The 20,061-nt window shown below is 49.3% G+C and overlaps 1 protein-coding gene across 1 annotated transcript in view; it reads left to right on the top strand.

The window, feature by feature from the left end:
- Positions 1 to 2,949: 2,949 nt before the first annotated feature.
- The window catches only part of TLL2 (tolloid like 2), a 124,889-nt gene continuing 107,777 nt past the window's right edge, over positions 2,950 to 20,061 (top strand). The window contains exon 1 of the mRNA XM_040486021.1: positions 2,950 to 3,400. Within this exon, the coding sequence (XP_040341955.1) occupies positions 3,193 to 3,400 (208 nt within the window). The 5' untranslated portion in view covers positions 2,950 to 3,192. The remainder of the gene's footprint in view (positions 3,401 to 20,061) is intronic.

Here is a 20,061-nt window from a genome sequence, read left to right as displayed (position 1 = left end):
AGTGAAACATGGAAGGTGATTCCAAGTTGGAGTTGGTTATAGACCAGTAGGGGAGGACAGACAGAAATAGGTAAGTGTCATAAGTGTGGTAGCTATTATATAATAGGTGTTGGCACGAGGATGCAGGCTGTGTGGTTATCAAGTTGTCCCCGCAGAGACCTGGAGGTGTGAAGCAGCAAGGCCCTGTTAGGGTGACTGCAAGGTGCTCACTGCAACAAGAGTGGAGTGTGGGCAGCCAGAGGTGGCAGGAGCCAAAGGAAGGCCTGAAGGTGGATGGTAAGGTGTGGTGTGCCTGAGTTCGGGTAAAGATTTTGGAGAAGGGCCACAAGGGATTTTAAACAGCTGCTAAAAATTGTAACATTTTTAATAACCTCCAAAGAACTCAAAGGTGCCTTCTGGGTGGTCAGTGATGTAGGTGAAGGAATGAGCCACCAGACAAGAGTGCTGCTTTATTCTGGAGGTTCTCTCCCTGCCCTGGAGGAGATGGTGTTGATGTGTAGTGGCCTACAATGGCAAAATGAGCAAGTGGCCTGTGTGGAGTAGCTGAGGCTAAAACTTGGGGGTTGGGGAGGAGTTTGAGAGCTGCTGCAAGAGAACTGGATTGCTCTGGGTGTACAGAAGTAGAACGAGCTGGGTGGAGGACAGACATCTGACTCAAAAGGGGGGGGTGCACAGGAACTTGTATCCACTTGGAGGTTTTCCACAGGACCAGAGCTATGGGGGAGGAAACCCACAAATAATTAGGAATGTGACCATGCAACTAAGCTGGGCAGCTTTAGCTTATTGTAAAACCTTTTATTCCCAATCTACCGCTAGTTTTCCCATGGGATTTAAGTTTCAAAGTATGTATATTTTAAAAATTGTGTGAACCCAGATTAATCTATAAAAGTAGTGAGTGAGGTCAGGAACTATAGAACTGAGAACAATTAACCATCCCTTTTCAGTTGTTCCTATCTAACCTTTCAATACTGTGATTCAAATGTTCTGTTGCTAGTTGTTGGTTGACAGCCATAGGCGCATCATGACAAGGCTTCTGACCTAAAACTGTGCGGCAGGCCCATCCAGGAGCACCAGTGTCTTCAAACTATTTGGACTGGGAGTGTTGGTGAGGAGACCTGTTAGCTACTCACCGGGTGGGGATTAGAAGCAATAAAAGCTCACAGCCTCAGGGCCTGCACAAGAGGTCTCCTGGAATGTCTACTTTCCAGAGGAATTCCTGCTAATGAGGAAGCCAGTTGGCTGTTTGCCTAGTGCCATCTGGAGACCTGGAAGTGTCACAGAAGTTTGTGAGGCTTCTTAGATGTTGACTTTGTGGACTCGTCTATTGACAAGTGCTGACCTTCACTGTGTTGGGAGCATGGAACAATGGCATTGGGTTTGACTCCTTCCACCATTCAGGCAGAAATGCCATTCAACCCCTTCCCACACCTATTGCCTGTTTAATGGCCACTTGGCCTTCTCTGCCATTTGGTGGCATCCGTTCCTCCCAAATGTCTTCCACTTGTGAGTTCCTAACTAGATCTTCTTGGCCAATCTGGCTCCTCTCTGTGTGTGCCCATTTGATGATGAAGCAGGGTCAACTTGGATTTCTTTTTTAAGGGCCAAGACAAAATATCCAAGAGCCCGCATACAGTGGTTCATTTCTAAACCTTTACTGGTTTGAAGGACTTGTAATCCCAGTTAATAGATAAGAAGGCAGGTTACCATAATGCAAGAAATTCATAGTCCTGTATAAAGCCCGGCTCTGGGCTCCTTGTCAGCTATTTTGCCATTAGTGGCTGTGAAATCCTATGAAAACCTCAAAGGAAGTTGAGTTCTTTTTTTTTTTTTTTTGCTCGCAGTGAGGTTCTACTGGGTGTGATGCTGAAAAATCTTTCCACATTGGTGTGTTTTACTTCTTGATTAGGGCAATTTTGCTTGCATAAAAAGGTCTTTGAAATGCCTCATGATAATAGTACCTTATATGTCTATAAATCACAAATGGCTCAGTTCTGACAGTTTTTTTACATTTAAGGTATAACGTGGCATTGGGTTTCAAATATCTCTTGATTATTCTAAATTATTTGGGCATATGTTTTTAATTGGCCAAAAAATAACCAGACTTCAGGAGTTGGTCATTTTTATTCCATCAAGTTAATGGTGAGTGGCTTATTTAATAAAAACATGTCAGTAATTCAACACAAATAGCACGTACAGCTGTTCATTTGTCAATCTTTTTGCCTGTATGAAGCATCTTAAACTTTTGCTAAAGGATAGGGTCACCAAGAGGGGAAATCTGTCATTCTGAATAATTCTTCCCCCAAGGCACCCGTATCACCAGCCGCTACTGTTAGGTGAGGTGGGGTGCCGCAGCAAGCGCCCGTCATGGCCTGACGAGGGATGTTGAAAAAGCTGAGAGAATCGCAATCTGCGATTTTTTTTTTTTTTTTTTACCCCCTCTGAGCTGAAAGCTCCCGGACAGAAGATTAACTTCATTCTTACAGAGAAACGATTGTCCGAAAGCACCCAGCCAGTTGGTAGCGACGCGGACCGCTCACATCGGGTTCCTGTGCTCGGAGCCGTAACCGCCGCTGCCTGCCTTCGCCCACGTGTGCATCGGGGAGTTGTAAAGTGAGTTGTGAGGCTAAAACGAGGCGGGAAGTCCAGCCTCGATCGTCAGAAGCAGCGTTCTCCGGGTCCGGAGGCCGCGGTGGCGTCCGGAGGCCGCGGTGGCGTCCGGAGAAGGGCGCCCTCGGCTCGGTGGGAGCTCGGCGGGCCCCGGGCCCTTGCCTTCAGCATCCTCACCTCGCTCCCCTTCCTCCGAAGTTGCGGAGGTGCCGGGAAGAGGAGGGGCCTCGCCTCGGGCGCCCGAGTGATTGGCTGCCCGGGGCCCCTGGCGAAGGCTGTGTGGTCCAGCCCGGGTGGAGAGGGGCGGAGCGGCCACTGCTCCAACCACCGCCACCACCGCCACAGTCGCAGCCGCCGCAGCCTCGGCCGCCGGGCAAGTAGCTCTGAGCGGCGGCTTGCTGGGCGCCCCGACGCGGACCCGGGCGCCGCGCTCTGCTCGCTCCGCGCCCAAGCCATGCCGGGCAGCCGCGCGTAATTTCCGTGCCCCGGCCGCCGCCGACCTGACCCTGTGCACGGTCCCTGGCCCGAGCCGAGCTTTCCGTGCACGCAAGCAACTCCCTCCGTCTCCGCCGGCCCCTCGCAACCATGCCCCGGGCGACTGCTCTCGGGGCCCTGGTGTCACTGCTGCTGCCTCTCCCGCTGCTGCTGCTGCTGCTGCTGCTGCTGCCGCCGCTGCCCCGCGGCGCCGGGGGGCTCGCGGAGCGCTCGGACGCAGCCCCGGACTACTCGGCGCTGGAAGGCGAGGAGGGCGCGGAGCAGCAGCTGGAACATTACCACGACCCGTGCAAAGCCGGTAGGTGCCGCGGCCGCCGCCGGAGAAGTCCGGCAGAAGTTTGCCTTTGAAATGCAAATGAGTGGTGGGCCAGCCTGCGCTGCCGTCTGTGGGGCGGGTCTCCCTCCCCTTCCCCCGAGATTCCCCGGCTCCCCGGGAAAACAATGCCACTCCGGCTGGGACGTCCCGGCCGCGGGCCTGCGGCGCGCCCCGGGTGACGGCCGCGGGAGCGTTCCCACAGCGGAGGAGGGCGGGCGCCGCGGCCGTCTGACAGCCAGGTGCTCCGCACGAGCCGCTGCCGGACGCGCGGGGCTGGGCGCGCCGCTCCCGGGCTCAGATGGAGCCGCGGCCCCGGTTTCCCCGCGTTTGCAAGTTGTGCGCAAAGTTTCCCGACATCTCGCGCCTGCCCTTGGGAAGAGAAGAAGAAGAAGAAAAAACAAAAAACAAAAACCAGAAAGCTGCACAGCGGGCAAAGGGAAAGTGGTGGCCGAGGAAGAACGCGCGTGACCCGAGTTGCTGAAAACTTCCCTGTAGCCCCCTGAGCGTGGTCCGGGCCTGGGGGTCGCGGAGATGGAAGCCGGCAGGTGCTCTAATCCCTCAGGAGGCGGCGCCCCGGGACGCGCGGGTCTTTTCTGGCGCACGTTTGGTTCGGGCGCCGCAGCTCCCTTCCCGAAGCCACCAGCCGGCTCGTGTGTCCCGAGGGGCGTGGCTTTCGAGCCCAAGCGCTCGGGGCCTCAGCGCCACCGGGGCCAGAGCGCAGGTTCCAGGGAGCCGGCAAGTCTGGGGAGCTCCGGCCGCCGAGACAGAGCGGTCCTCACTCTCCTGAGAGATGGGCTCGGAGGCCCGGCCGCTGGCCAGCGGCCAGCGGCCCGCAGAGATGAGCGCACGGAAAGGAGAGCGCGGCCTCCCTCCTTTCCTAGCGCTGTGCTCGGCCGGGCCTGGGAGGTGGGGGGGGGCACCGTGGCCAGCCGCCCCACTTTTTCACTCCCTGGAGACCTCTGGTAGCCTCAGTTCATGGGGGACGGTAATTATAGGAGGTCTCGGGTGATTTACGGGAAAATTCTCTGCAAATGGAAAAATGAGGTGGTCCTGTAATTATTTGTATTGTTACTACAGCGGCTGTGGGCTAGGCTGGGGGTCAGACGGGTCAGCCTGGGTGAAGTCTGGGGAAAACCAGGTTACTAGGAGGCTGGAGGGCCGAGGGGTTGTGAGACCTGAGAATCTCGTGAAGGTTGAAGATCAAACCAGGCTTGAGGGCCCTGGTCTTACCCTGCAGGAATACCCCTCCAGAATTCCCACCTATTCCTGTACCTGGTGGGGCCTCTGAGTTAGGAAGGTGGATAGAAGTGTTGGGTCATTTAAAAACATATCAGCAGGTAGCATGTCCCTACCGAGGTCTCTCAGTTCTCATGCCACCCAGCTCATGACCAGGGAGAAGGGGCTCTGGAGCACCGGTGGAATGGTGGTGGCCTTGCCCTGAAAAGAGAGAGACACTGAGGCTGTGACAATGGGATGGGGCTATAGGGGGTGAGTCAGCCATCCCCTGGACTTGTCAGATCCTGGACTCTACTGGATGTGTGCTGGGGGATCTGGGAGGCAATGTGGATGTGGGCATCTGGGGCCTGGACTGGGGAAGCCATCAGACTGCTCAGGAATGTACTGAGCACCTCTGGTATGCTGGGTGCTGATCTGGGTGCTGCAAATCTGGGTGAACCAGGCCTGGGTCTGTCTGTGAGAGCTCCCCGGCTCCCAGTCTCGGCCTTGTGGAATAACCCTAAGGCAGATTTGCCTCTTTGGGGCCTCATTTTTCTCCAATAATTTTGTAGAAAATGCCGGATAACCAGGGCATGCGTGTTCCGTGACTCTTTGCAGACAGGATGGGATGGGCGGGCAGGGCTGGAAAGTAGAGGATCTTGGGAGCTTGGTTTCAGCCTGCTCCAGGCATGTTCCACAGCCATCCTTGATCTTCACTTTGCCTCTCCTTAAGCTGTACTCATTCTAAGAGCGGCCAGAAGAGGGCGATGGCAAGGGAGACCTGGGGAATAGGTCGCATCTCTGGCTCTCCGTGCTCCTGGAATTTCCCTGAGCTAGGAAAAGCCCTCTGGAAGGACAAAAAGCATTTCGCCAGGGCATTGAGACCTCAATAAAAGGACATGCCTCTCAGCTCAAGGGGGCACACTGCATTTCCTGGGTCCACATTTAAACCAAATTATTAGGGGCAGCCTCTCACCCTATCCCAGTCAAATCCTAACCTCCTGACTCCTCTGCCAAGAAGGGGGTCTTCAGGATTTTGAATCTAATAAAACACCTCCCACCTTCCCGTTCTCGAGTGGGGGTCCCCACTATGCTGCAGACACAGAGTGCATAGAGGAGAGTCTTGGATCTGATCCTGGTCTCTCAGGAGCTGAGTTAACCTCAAACAAGTCCCCTCCTCTTTGGGCCTCAGTTGCTCACCTACAGGACAAGGTGGTTAGACTTGTTAAGGTTGCAAACTGACAGTCCCAGGGAGCTGGGTCTCTTGGCCCACAAAAGCTGTCTTGCCCTGTGTGCACTACCCACCTTGTGGGTATTTGAATTTGTGCCCCCAGTTCCTTCCTACTTAGTGTTCTGAGGTTCTGTGACTTTTGCTTCCAGCTCAGTCTCTCAGAGGCTGACCAAACGGGTGAGTGTTTCACAATTTACTATTTTACTATTTTCCATTTCACTGCTTTTAACATTTTCAAAAACATTTTTACCCTTTTAACATTTACGAATTTTATCGTTTCCTCTGCCATTTACAAGCTGTGTGACCTTGGTCAAGACACATATTTTCTCTGTGCCTTATTGTCCTCATTTATAAATGAGGATGATTCCTAATAGATTAACGTGCTTAAAACAGTGCCTGTTATACAGTTAGATTCTTTTTTTTTTTTAATTTTTAAATGTTTATTTATTTTTGAGAGAGAGAGAGAGAGAGCGCAAGACCAAGAGGGGGCAGAGAGAGAGGGAGACACAGAATCCGAAACAGGCTCCAGGCTCTGAGCTGTCAGCACAGAGCCCAATGTGGGGCTCGAACTCATGAACTGTGAGATCATGACCTGAGTGGAAGTCAGACACTCAACTGACTGAGCCACCCAGACGCCCCTACAGTTAGATTCTTTACAGACAGGTTTTCTAGAAACTTGAAAGAAATCTTCCTGTGGACCTTCAAAGCAAGTTTGAAACTGTAACATTTAACAAATAAACAATCTACCTAATGCTGTAAAAAAGGATGTTTTCAAATCAGATGCCCGTGGAGTGGGAGTGTGTGCAATCCTCCTGGCCTGGGGCTAGGGAGGTATGCTGGTCTTTCTGGGCATAGTCTCTGCCTGGCTCTGCCGTTTTGTTTTTCATCTTAAACTGTAAGTGGGGCCAAGGGTTCAACTGATAGTGAGTTACAGGACATGCTCTCAGCCACCATGCTTCTGAGAACAACCTTTGCCAAGCTTCTGAGGACTTCCCTGCCTGCTTGCCCTCGTCTACAATTCTTTAGCTGGATTCAGAACCAGAAGGCCTAGGTCCTTTTCCCTTTTACTCTCTGTGTGGCCTTGAGCAAGTCACTTCACCTCTCTGTGCCTCAGTCTTCTCATCTGCAAAATGGGGATGGGAATAAACCACTTGCCTTGTAGGGCAGACCTGAGGCTACTTGTAGCTGGATTCCTCAGACAAGGACTTGTGTGTTGCTGGTTCATTTGGGAGGTGATCCCAAGAAGCAGGAAGAGTAGAACAAGGAAGGAGGAAATCCAGCGAAGGTAACTGCTTTCGTTGATGGAGTCTTGCACGCACCAGGACCTCTGCAAAGCTTCCATAAAGTCTCCTCGAATTTCCTACCCATTCAAGAGGGGGTTGGAACATTTCCTCCAAAGGCTGCTGTCCTTCACCGTTTGCTCCCTGTTCCTTTGATTCCTGTGTAAAAAAACCACTGAAACTCAGTGGTGTAGAACAACAACCATTTTATTGTTTTGGTGATTCTGTGGATCAGGAGTTTGGAAGGGGCAGCGCACAGGTGATTTGTCTCTGCTCCACAGTGTCTGAGCCTCTGCTGGGAATACTTGTAGGTTGGCAGTGGGGAAGGGGGGTGACTTGACAGCTAGGGGCTGGAATCATCTGGAGCCTCTTTCGGTCACAGCTGGTGCTTGGAGCCTGGCTATCGCCTGGGACCTCAGTGGAACTGTTGGCCAGAACACCTACAAGTGGTCTCTCCGTGTGGGCTAGTTAGGCTTCCTCACAGCATGGCAGCTTGATTCTAAGTGCACGCATCCCAAGAGAACCAGATGGAAACTGTGTTGCCTTATGTGGCCTTGCCCCAGAAACCGCCTATCATCATTTCTGCCATGGTCACAAGCCTTCACAGATTCAAGGGGCAGGGACATAGACCCACCTCTCCATGGGAGGAGTATCAAAGTCACGTCGTTAGAAGAGCATGTGGGATGCAGGCTATTGCCACAGCCAGTCTGGGAAAATCGGACCTGCCACGCTCCTCCAGGCATTAACTTCCCGTTACGGCCAGCCTTCGTCTGCACGTGCTAGTGCCGTGGTCAGACAGATTCAAGTTCTTAAGCAGAAAAGTGGGGAGACATGCAGCGATGCATGGAGCTGCCTCGAGTTAAGCTGAGGGTACGTGACTCAGATCACCAGAATTATCTACGTGAAGCTCAAACCGTGGGAAAGTGCTTTGTAAACTGTAAAGTGCCGTATAGCCTTTCGGATTTATTAAACCCAAGGAAACTGGCTGGCAGCCAGCTTTACTTTTCAGCCGGTGGCTTGATAAATGCCAGCGCCTTCCTCCCGGCTCGATGTTGACATATGGCAAAATGTATATTGCTACATAAGTAAATATAGTCAGTGGCCCCTGATGGCTTATGGCTGAGGAGCCAGTGGTGACGGTGCTGGCCTGGGAGCTACTCTTTCCTCATGAGGAAGCCTGCAATCCCTCCCCACCCTTTCAGACCTCACCTCTGCTCGGAACGTGGGGCCTTACTCTACCTTGTCTTTCTCTCCCAGACACAGTGGCCGTACCAGTCAGGCCCTGATTTTCGGGGCCATCCAGAGCCCTCGAGGACAGTACACTCTGGGGCAGCTGTTGCCAGCAGCCCTCACGTTACTGATGCGAGGCCAGAATGTCATAGTCTGTGAGGTCAGGGACTTTTGTCTGCTTGAGTCCCTACCATAAGCCTAGTGCCTCGAGCAGCGCCTGGCATGTCGTAGGTGCTGTTCAGTATTTGCTGAATGAGGGAATGCTGATTTTGGCCCTGTGTGATTGGGTCTACGGCTGAAGGCACCTCCAAGCTCACTGTCAGCCTGGGAAGTAGTGAAGCAGACCCAGCCCAGTGGGCTGCAGCCCTCCTAAAAGTGCTCAGGGAGGAGTTGGGGGATCATGGGGTCCTGGGAAGTGCTCCCCTCCAGAGCTCCCCTCCATCCTTCATGGCAGAGGCAGGTGCCCTGGTTTCTTAAGCACAGTTGTGAGGTTTCCGTGGTGCCTTGGAGGCCTGTCTCCCTGGCGGACCCTGTTCCCATCACCCTGGCACCCCTGCTCTCTCCTGTCGGGCTCCCACCGCCATGGGCCACACTCAGGGGAGGGCACCTGGCCTTTTTACAACTTTATTTTCATTCCTATTTGTCACGATGCCCTTTTATCAGCAGGTGCTGATTTGATGGAGTCAAAATATTTCAGGGCTGCATCGAAATGAAAGTTAATTTTCCCACTTCTCCATGCAGGAGCGATCTCTAGCTCATCTCTGTTCCTAATATTTCACCCCGCAAAGTGCACTGTGGCAGGGCCTGAGGTGGTTAAGAGCATAGGCTTTGACACCTGACGGACCCGGATTCAAAATCTGCTGCCTATGCAGGGCTTTGTGACCTTGAGTAAGTTACTCAACCTCTCTGTGCCTCAGTTTCCTCACTTGAAAAGAACTGCTAATATTCACTATTTAGGGTTGCTACAAGGATTAAGCGATTCAGTGTTTGTCAAGTGCTTAGCTTTTGGTACAGGCAGGTGTTCAGTGTTTGATGTATACATTATTAGAGCACAGAGTGGTACTCACAACTACTTTTTGAGTTCTTTTGTTGACATGCTATAGAGGAATTTGAATTTTTGTAATAAATGAACAATTTAATTCAGGTGGTATAGTCAGGGATTCTTAAGGTCAGATCTGATAATTATTGATAAACAGTGTCTCCTAAGTAACTGAAGGGCGAATGTTATGGTATGTGAGTTATAGCTCAACAAAGATTTCTTTAAAAAGTAAGAGAAGGTGAGGACGAGCCAGGGAAGAGCTGGGGGAGGAAAGGCACTGTCTTGGCCCCTGAGTAACTGTCATACAGAGACACAGCAACTCAACCAAGCAGGCGGAGAGAGTGTGGCCATCGGATGCCCAACAGAACGTAGAGGTCCCAACGGTGGCTAAGACTCAGATTGGGGCAAACAGCATCTGGGAGAGGGAGGCCAGGAAGGGGCCCCGTTTGGATGATCATGTTCCAAGAGTTGAGTGATAGCTAGAAGACCACCCCACTGATCTTTAGCCTGGCCCCAGGAATAGACAGGTGGCTGTGTCAGTTCCCATTTTGCATAGGGAGAAACCGTGCATTTTGTCCAGACCTTCGATGGTCCTGTGACTTCCAGCGTTGTCTTTGTAGACAGAGCTCAAGTTCTGCAGACAGAGAAGTCCTCAATGGCATCGTCCAAGGTGGATCCCCAACTCTGACATCAGTGGAACCCATTGTTTTCTTCTTTGTCCTTGCCAGTTGTACAGTGATCGGTGTCTCACACCCTCTTCTGGAATGGCAATATGTGTTGGGAGCGTGCCCTTTAATCCTCTGTCCAGTGAGACAGAGAGGAGGAGCAGGGCAGTAGTTGAACCACGGAGCCATTCGCAGCAGCCCCAGATCTGCAGGGCGCCCACCAAGCACAGGGCCATGCACTGGGCATGGTGATCTGTCAGTTGGACCTAGCCCTGTCCCTGGGAGCGTCCAGCTCAGGGCTGGGCATGGCCTCCTCAGCAAGAAGATGCTGCTGATGGAAGCTGGGTATAGAAAGGTCAGCAGCATTCAGTAGCACCTCCTGTGGTCAGTTTGGGACCGTCGCTTCTCACTGCTTCTCCAGCCGCTCTCACGACACTAGCCGGCTGGGGCGGGCTGCTCCCCAGCCTGTTGGCTCTGCACCCAAGCTTTGGAGACAGGCTGACTTAGGTTTTCCTTCTCATCTCTGTCACTTAATAGCTGTGAAACCTTGGGCAAGTCTCATGGTCTTTAAAGCCTTGTTTTCGTCGTCTATAATGCGATTAATACAAACTCCTATTTTGCAGGCTTGTTGTTATAAAAAAGGCACTCAATACTGTGCTTAGCAAATGGAGTCATTCAATAAATATGAAATATTACAGTAATTTTGTGGCCCCGGAGAGCCTGCCATGTGCAAAAAGTGTGTGGATTAAATTGAGTCACGTGAATAGCACCACCTTCCATGCTATGGAGAGAGCAGACTCGAGAGACAAACTGCCAGGGTTCAGATCCTAGCTATACCACTTAATGCCTGTGGCACCCTACGCAACTTCTTAAGCCCTCTAGACCCCAATTTCCTTGTCTATAAACTGTGGATACTAATATCTACCACATAGGGTTATTATGAAGATTACATGTGTTAATATAGACAAAGCCTTAGAATAGTGCCTGGAACATGGCAAATATTCAGTAAAGATTGTTTTTATTACTATCATCCCACAGAAATTTAGCAAGGTTTCCAAGTGGTAGGAAACCAAGTATTTGAACAACCGATGCCAGACAACGATGTTTCCAGAGCTTTACGTTTCCCGATGATGCTGATGCTGATAGTTCCTCCATATCCAAAAACCTTGATCTGAAAACAAATCTGCCATGAAGGTCATTGGCTTCCCTGATGTTAGGAGTGGGGGGTGGTTTCATGCCCTGCAAGCCAACCAGGTGTCTAAGCCCCACTGAGAAGTCCGCCCCTGACTGCTTAGAGATTGGTGAATGGTATTGGCTGGAGCCCCCATTCAGCCAATGGCTCTGTCTGGCCACTCTTCTTTCTAAAAGCATTCATTCTTCCAGATTTCAAGTAGCAAGCAGGATTTGGGACCACATCACACTTGATGGTGGCACAGTCCTTCTGCCATGAACACCTACTCAAGCAATCTGAATAGAGGATGTAACTTCATTGACCCCCAAACTTTTGCCTTCTTACCTCTCACCGTACTTTTCAAGAGGAGAACTACACTTATATTAATCTTCACAGTGGTTACAACATTGCCTTAGAACTTTGGACCATCCATACCTGATGGTTTTCAAAGCTCTTTTCCCTCTCCTCTCTCCATTGGTCTCTCAAACTGCCAGGAGACGATCTGAGCACTCACAGAAGATGATCTGGGCTCCTATGATCCTGTGGGCGTTGGGAGATGTGGTCTGGGTGCTACACAGCGGGAGAGTTGGGCTGGGGCCTACATGGAACATTGAACTTGTAAGCGGTGGGGCCAGGGCCTCCCACCCCTGTTGTCTTCTCTAAGCACATGGCCGCTCCAAACCTGGAGCTGCTCCCCTTCTCCTGAACCCTTCCACACAGTCAACAAGCACCTCTGTGCTGCCTGGTCTAAAGGTCACGTTGGTGCACTTGTTCCCCAGAGCACCATAGCCCACCACCTTCTCTCTACCTTTCTCTCTATCCTTGGCTGGGACTCCAACAAAGATGAGACAGTTCTGGCCTTCAAAGTACCCTGAGTCCCAAAGCACAGGGGAGAATGGTACAAGGCATCTGTCCCTCTCTGTTCCTCCATCCGTTTCCCTGAAGGCCCGGGGCAGTGCATGGTGTCAGGTCGGTTGAGGATGATGGGCCCAGCCACTCTCCTCACCCGAGGGAGAGGACTTAGATGGCCCATGTTTCCCAAGGAGGCTTTGGGTGAGTGGCCATCCGGGTCGCAGAGCAGGTCAGTGAACCATCACGTTTAAGACACTGTTTTTGGCATCAGTCAGCCCATGTCACGAAGCCTGCCTCTGTTCTCATTACTTGTGTGGTTTTGACTAAGTTCTTCACCTCTCTGAGCCTCAGCTTCCTTATTTGGAAAATGGGAACGATATGAAAGCCCATCATGTAGGTTTGTTTGAGGATTAAATGAGGCAGCGAACAGAAGCATTTTGTGAGCAGTTATTGTTAGTTCTTCTCCTTGCTGTGATTACTATTACTCATGTTACTGTTCCCCATTTAAGAATTTCCCCAGAAGTGACAATCTCTCCGTGCCCTGTGTAGGCTTATCTCTCCCACTCAGGGCTGCAAAGAGTTCTCTTGGGATCCATAGCATGTGGCGAGTGATAATTTATTGCTCCACAGCTCGCTTGCTCTCATCCATGAAGCAGAGGGAGGATGACAGATAAACCAAATGCATATAAGCAGGTTTCTCATGGTATCCTCTTAGCCTGCTCATAATACAGTTCTGCCTGGATGCAAACATAGCAACAGGAACCGAGCTTTCCTGCTGATTGGTTACAGACCTATCTGTGATCACGCCACCCTCTAACCACTTCTGTCAATTACCAATAAATATTCTCAAGCTCGCCTGCACGAGCACTTGAGTGTTGACGTTCAGACCTGAGCCTTTGCCCGCTCCGCCAGCTGGGCCACTTATCTCTCGGCTCATCCTGCAATTTGCACCAAGCCTCCTCCCCTTCCTCCCACCTGGGTTACTGGCCTTGAGTTGATGTGAGTCCTGTGTGAGCCAGTTTCCCACAGGAGCAGGCTACCTTCCGCCCTAAAACCTTTTCACGTCCCTGGGTCAGTTCTCCCCATGGAGCTGGTGCTGGTTTCCCATCCTCTCACCCTGGACTCACATTGCTCCCTGGAGCTGAGCCCCCTGGAGGCAGGTACCATGTGGTACCAGAGTCCACCCAAGTGCTTCACCCAGAAGCTCTGGCACCATCCTGGATGCCTGTCTTTCCCCTCCTCTCTCATGCAGTCCAACCCAAGCCCTGCTGATACACGTCCCTCCCATCTCCATTGCCACCTTCTGGTCTAAGGTGGGCTTCCAGCTGGGCTGTTGCGACAGTGCCTGAACCCATGCCCCTGCTGCCCAGCTTCCTTCCTGCAGTCTCTTTTCCACATTGTAGGCAGAGTGATCTTTTTGAAACTCATGTTTGATCATGTTTACAAAATCAGATCTGCTTACGACCCTCAGCTTACGTATCATTCCCCCCATCCCTGACCCTCCAAGGGCTTCCCAGGCCCTGATCTCGATCAGATCTCATCTCTTAAGTCTCTCATCACCTTTGGTTCCCTACATGGTACCTTTTACCATCTGTTACTGGGTATAGTCATTGGTGTGATTATTTGCTCCTTGTCTATCTCCATATGAGACAATGAGCTCTAAGGCATAGAAACTAGACTCCTTTGATTTCCAGGTCATCAGCGCAGTGCCTGGCACATGGTGGGTGCTCAAGCAGTATTTGCCAAATGAGAATCTGAGCAAATGAGATACCATAGGGATTTGGAAAAGGTAGCAATCACCATAAAAAAAAAAAAAAAAAAAAAAAAAAAAAAAAAAACGGAGGCGGCCAACTAAAAAGCGAAGAAGGATAGATGGGATTTGAAGGAGGTGGGTGCAGGGGAGGGTACATAAGGTAGAACAACCTGAGTCCTGGTGAGACAACAGGAATGCTTTTGATGTATCTGGAGCTGGGTGATTATTCTGGTTTGCTTTTCAGAGCAGTAGAGATAAGACTGAAAGAAGCTTGGAACAGTGAATATCAAACTGAGACATTTGAAGCATGTCCCTTAAAAAATGGGGAGCTATTGATGTTTTTCGAGCAGAGCACTCTTACAGTGAAGACATATATGCTTAGGGTCTGTAGAAGCAGGAAGTAGGAGGACAATCAGGAGCTCTAGGCCTAGGAGCATAAGGACCGGACTTGGGCCGTGACCTCAGGAATGAAAAGGAAGGGAAGATGGGAGGGAGATCATAGATCTGTGTGTGGGAGAAGCCCCAAGCTGAGCTGCATCTCAAAATCAGAGTTGACACATGAATGAGTTCATCAAGGCATGCTCAGTAAACATTGGGGTGTCCTTGAGATGCGCAGGAAAGGGAGGTTTGTTTTTTTTTTTTTTTTTTAACGTAAAACAGTTTTCTTAATTACACAGCTAATACACATCCACTGGAGAACATTTAGAAAATATAAGGAGCAAGCAAGAGTAAAAATTTCCGGTAATTCCATGGCCTGGAAGTAATTGTTAACCTTTTATTGTATATTCTTCCAAAGAAATTCTCATACATGTTTATAATGTTTTTTCTTTAAATGCTGTACATACTGCTTTGAACCTGCTGGTATTTCATTTTCACTTAGCACCATGAACTTCTTTCCATGATAATAAAGCTGCTTCTGTAATACATGTCAATTTAAATTGTTCTGTACATCACTGTATAGATGCATCATAATTTGTTTCATCAATCCCCTTTTGTTGGACATAGAGATTTTCCCCAATCTTTTCTTCTGCTTTTATAAACAGTGATGCTGGAATCATCCTTGTTGCTAGATTTTTATGTACATTTAACGTGATTTCTTTTTTTTTTTTTTTTATGGTTTTTAATGTTTATTCATTTTTGAGAGACAGAGTGTGAGCGGGGGAGGGACAGAGAAAGAAGGAGACACAGAATCTGAAGAGGGCTCCAGGCTCCAAGCTGTCAGCACAGAGCCCGATGCGAAGCTCAAACCCACAAACCGTGAGATCATGACCTGAGCCGAAGTCGGGCGCTCAACTGACTGAGCCACCCAGGAGCTCCTAAAGTGATTTCTTTAGAAAAAAAAAAAAAAAAAAAAATCCCTACATGTAGAATTGCCGAGGCAAAACTGTAGATGCTTTTAGAGCTTCTGATTCTTCTTTTCAAGTTGCCCTTTAAGGTTTTTTTTTTTTATTCCTTTGAACTTCCATTAAGGTTAACTTTCTGTATTCTAGTTTTAAATCTTTAAAAATCTTTGCTGGTTTGATAAGAAAATGATTTGCATTTCTCCAATTTGTGTTTATATTGTTAATTATATTTCCTTTTCAAATGATTTTGAACCTTTAACAATTGATTTTGGCCGTTTGCATTTCTTTTGCTAAGTGCATTTCTTGTTTATGTTGTGTTTATTTCCTGGGTTTTTTTTTTCCTCTTCTGAGTTTTTTTTTTTATTTTATTCATGCTCATTTTGCTAATTGGATGGTCGTTTTTTTTAACATTTTGTAGAAACTTAAATTTTAGGAATTTCAACCTTTTATCTGTCATGTTTGTCACAAATAATTTGGGGGGAGAAGATTTGTAAAAAGCAGAAAGTTTATTCTGTACCATATCATTCCCTTTGTCCGTGGTGATGTTTGCATGGCTGTACCATCTAAGCTTTTGAATTTGCTAGTAGTGGACCCAACATTAATTGGCTATGTCCATCAAGGTCCAGTTGGGAGACTAAAATCATACCAGTAATTTGAGAAGTAATTCAAAAATTTAATATAAAGGGTTATGAACTAGCAAAAGGGGAGGGGTTACTGGAGAATTCTAAGGAAAACAGAACCAGCAGACGCGGGGAGTAATTACTAGGAGTAAACTTCAGAGAAAGTGCACCCCACCCACCCACCCAGACAAAATTTGTAATTTCATAGGAGAGAATGTGGCCCTGGTCCAGTGGAGGTTGGAGAAATTCACTGAGGTGCCACAAGAAAAGACTGATGAGTGAGGAATCGCCCATTGGAGTTCGGGCAAAACTCTGAAGGGTGGGCATAAGTGAGTCTCCTGAACACCGCTGGCAACCACTCCATAGGAACAAGAAAGATGAGACCACTGGCCTAGGAAGAAAAATCCCTTCCTCTTGCTCTATCCCTCTAGTGCCCTCTACTGATAAAGCCGATTGTCGTGCCAGCTGGCAAAGGAGGAATGTTTCCAGGGTGCAACTCCAGTATCACAAAGCATGAGAAGAAAGGGTAGATTTACAGCTGAGAAACAATATATTGGTAGCTGGAACATTGGTTAAACAAGCCAGAAGTTTCTTCGTCGCATCAAAGTCTGGAGGTTCCGCAGTGCAGGGCCAATATGGCCTCTGCTCCAGAAAATGCTCCAGGATGCAGTCTTTTTACAACTTGCCCGTCCATTCTTCCGAGGTTGAGGCCCTGTCCTCCTGGCCCAAGATGGTAGCCAGAGCTCAAACCATCACACACACAGTCTAGACATGGAAGACACGGAAAAGAAAAAGGCACAAAGGATGTAGGAGAAAAAGTTTCCCAGGAGATGCCATTTGCCACTTCGGCTTTATCTTATTGGTCACGGGGCCACAGATAGCTATATGGAGTCTGGGGGATATTTCTTCTGGAAGGCCTGGAACTGAAAATCAGAGGTTCCATTATTATGGAAGAAGTGAGAAAAGGTATTGGTGGACAATAAGCAATTTCTGCCACGATAGACTAAACTTGCTAGACCTTTATGAAGAAAATTTAGTCAAAATGATGATAAGTTCATTTCCATTATTGAACATTAGCCAGATACACAAGGTAAGTTCTTAGAGGAAAATCTGGTAGAATGTTAGAACTGGAAGGAACCATTGGGATTATTTATTCTAAGTTTTTCACGTTTCCTGTGAGAACCCTGAGGGCCTGGGAGGGGCAGTAACTTGTCCAAGGTCACACGGACAGCTACCGGCAGCTGTGGCCTGGAGGTGGGTGCCAGGTCTCTTTACCCTCTGCCCAGGATATCTTTCTTTCCAATCTCTGCACTACTTGGGGTCTCCAGGGGGCCTTTGTCTTCAGAATGAGTCCTGCATAATTGTGCTGGTAACTTGTGGCTCTATGCAAGATCATTCCACAGTGGAGATATTAGGGCTTATGAGATATGCCTGGTCCTGGAATCAGGCACATAAGATACAAAATTATAGCCCAAGAAGCTCTGGCTTTAAGGACCTAAACTGCACCCTTCTCTCCAATACTGAGTGGAGGCCTGTGAGCTCAGGCTGTGGGAACATAGCAAGTGTGAGACAGCAGTGGGTCACATTCTGCTGGAATTAAGCGGTGAAAAGTGTTCTCTTAGGCCAAAGTAGCCAATCACCTTACTAGTCTGAATGCCACCGTCCTGTTTAGCTATGGAAATAACATAACGGAAGGATTTTCTTAGCACAGCGATGTGAGGCAGGGTCCCAGCAGGAAACAGACTTTACCCTAGATGTTTTGAGTGAAGAGACCTTCATGAAGAGACTACTTACAGAGGCAGGGTTAAGGAACAAAGAAAAGCATGAGGCACCCAGAGGCGAGTAAGCCACCCCTGTGGCTGAAGGGACAGGGAAGGAGCAGTGCTGTTGGAGCTGGAACCGAGCAGGAGGGGAAGTGGCCGAGGGATGCACCTGCTATGAGAGACAGCACCAAAGGAGGGAGAAAGATGGGAAGAAAGGCCTGTGTCTCTCGCTCCCCTTCCATCTCATCTGCCAGGGTTCCTCCTGCTTGAGTACCACAAGAAGCCAGAGAACAGGGGTCGCGGCGGATGCAGTCCATAGGATCAGCCTTCCCGGGCACAGAGCAGGGCAGAGAGGGTGGAGAGGAAGTACAGAAAGAATAACTTTAATCACAGCTCAGGCCTTGCTGCAGATATTCTTTCACATGGATGGGAATACTTTTAGTATCTTTAAAAATACATATGTACATGGCCAATGTGTGGCACTCTGATGCCACTCCTCCCCCACGCCAAAGGCAGACATGGCTAATGGATCATGGAGCTCTTTTCTATGGGTCCAAGAAGTCACCTCACAGTGCTCAAAGAAACATCACCAACTGAGTGGGCATGGTACGTAAGATGAGACCTATTTTGAGCTATAAAGACTTAGATAACCTTGCAAGTATGGCCTACCTGCCTGCTCTTGCCAATCTAGTGGGTAATCCTTTCTTTCTGGGAAATAGCTGCATGGGTATTTCTTAAGCCAAGTGAGTCCTGCTTGGAAAGCCAAGATGTGGCGTGGCTCTGATATGCACTGATACAGCCATATTGTGATGTAGATGAAGAGGTGAGGCGGGAGGCCATATCTGCCTTGAGCAAGGCGGCCACCAGCCCAGGCACTAGGAGGACTCCCTTGGCTCATCTGTAAAATAGGATGGTGTCAACCAAGGCAGAACTCTCTTGAGTTGGAATCAGCAGCTTTCAGAGCCCAGTTGCTCTGTCATAGCCGGCTGTATGTGGTGCTCTCCTCGGTCCTGACTGATCTTTAACGTGGAGTCCTCTGGATTCTAAGGCCTTGCTGTGTTTCTGGTGTGCAGTCTCAGACTGCTGAGTTCAGACCGTAAGTGGCTTTGAATAGGAAACCCTTAGCTAGAGCAAATGAATAATAGGTTATGAACGTTGCCAGCATTGTGTAGGGTGTCATGGCACATAGGCCCCAGCTCATGTGCCATTTCTGTGAATTTGTGCTGGCCCTCTGCAGCACTGTGTTGGGATGGACTTGGAGGCAGTGTCCATGTTTGATAGACAGGAGGACCGTGATTAGGGATATCGCCGTGGGTGGAGGGGAACACGTGCCCGTCTCATATTTGCCATCCCTGGTGTAGGGAAAGAGCACCTATTTCGAGCACATCATTTAACCTTCCTGGACCTCAGTTTCCTCACCAGGAAAAGAAGGACATTGCTTAGATGACTTTTAAACTCTCTCCAGCTTAGGAATTCCATGATTCATACTAGTTTATAAAGAATGTGAAACTTGCCACAAATCTGATCCAATTAAAATATTTCCAGCTCCCCACTCCTTTCTGCCATATGTTGAGTAACTAAGCTATCTGTCCCTTGCGAGGGCCATTTCCCCAGGCTGGAGCAGCTGGAGACCCTGAGACAGGAGGCCTCCCATACTAAACAGACCTTACTCTTTAATCTCAACCAAAAGATCCAGGAGGCGTGATTCACATCTCGCCCCGCTTCCTCTCGTCTGTCCTCCGAGAGCCCGAACCTCTCCCCTCGTGCTCTGCAAACGCGCCTGAATGCAGAGTCCTGAAATTTAGGTTCATGGTTTCAAAGTTCATGGTCCTGAGAATAAACAAAAAAACTATTGTGGTTGCATAGAGCTGTGGACCCCATTAACACCGCCCCATGAATATTTATAGTGTGAAACTACAAAAGAACATAGAGGCCATATTGTATTTCCTAGAACTTTCTTTCCATGGGGTCCTTTCTCTGTGGGTCACTTTAATGTAAGCTTTGCTTATTTAGTTGCACACTTTAAGCCGATTAACTTTTTACTAAAAAAAAAAAAAAATACCCCTCCCTGTTTGTTTGTACATACACTCCCTTGACAAAGATTCACAGAAAACTGCTTTAAACCTGTTCAATCCCTCTGCTGGAAACTTGGAGTGAACTAAATGTGTCTCTGGGTAGGATTTCCCTGTAACTGTTCTTCCGCCTCTGGCCTTGTTTCCCGGGAGGAATTCCGATGGTTATAGAATGCGTCGTATTTAGTTCCTCTGAAAATCTCGGCTTCTCTCTAGGCGACCCTTACGGAGCACTAGCGAGATCCTTCCTTCGTGGCTTGTCATTGGGATGACAAAGGGCAGGCCCTGGGTGGGTAGATACCCTCTATTTCTCAAACAGAAATTGTAGGGAAATCAAACATTAGAGCTGGAGGACCTCAGAGGCCGCAGACTCTACTGGTCTCCAGACTTCAGTGAGCATGAGTCACCT

Source organism: Herpailurus yagouaroundi, unplaced genomic scaffold (genome assembly GCF_014898765.1).
Source record: "Herpailurus yagouaroundi ecotype Mexico unplaced genomic scaffold, PumYag 163, whole genome shotgun sequence".
Lineage (NCBI taxonomy): Eukaryota > Metazoa > Chordata > Mammalia > Carnivora > Felidae > Herpailurus > Herpailurus yagouaroundi.
Note: the sequence above shows the minus strand (reverse complement) of the source record. Positions and strands in the feature narration are given on the sequence as shown.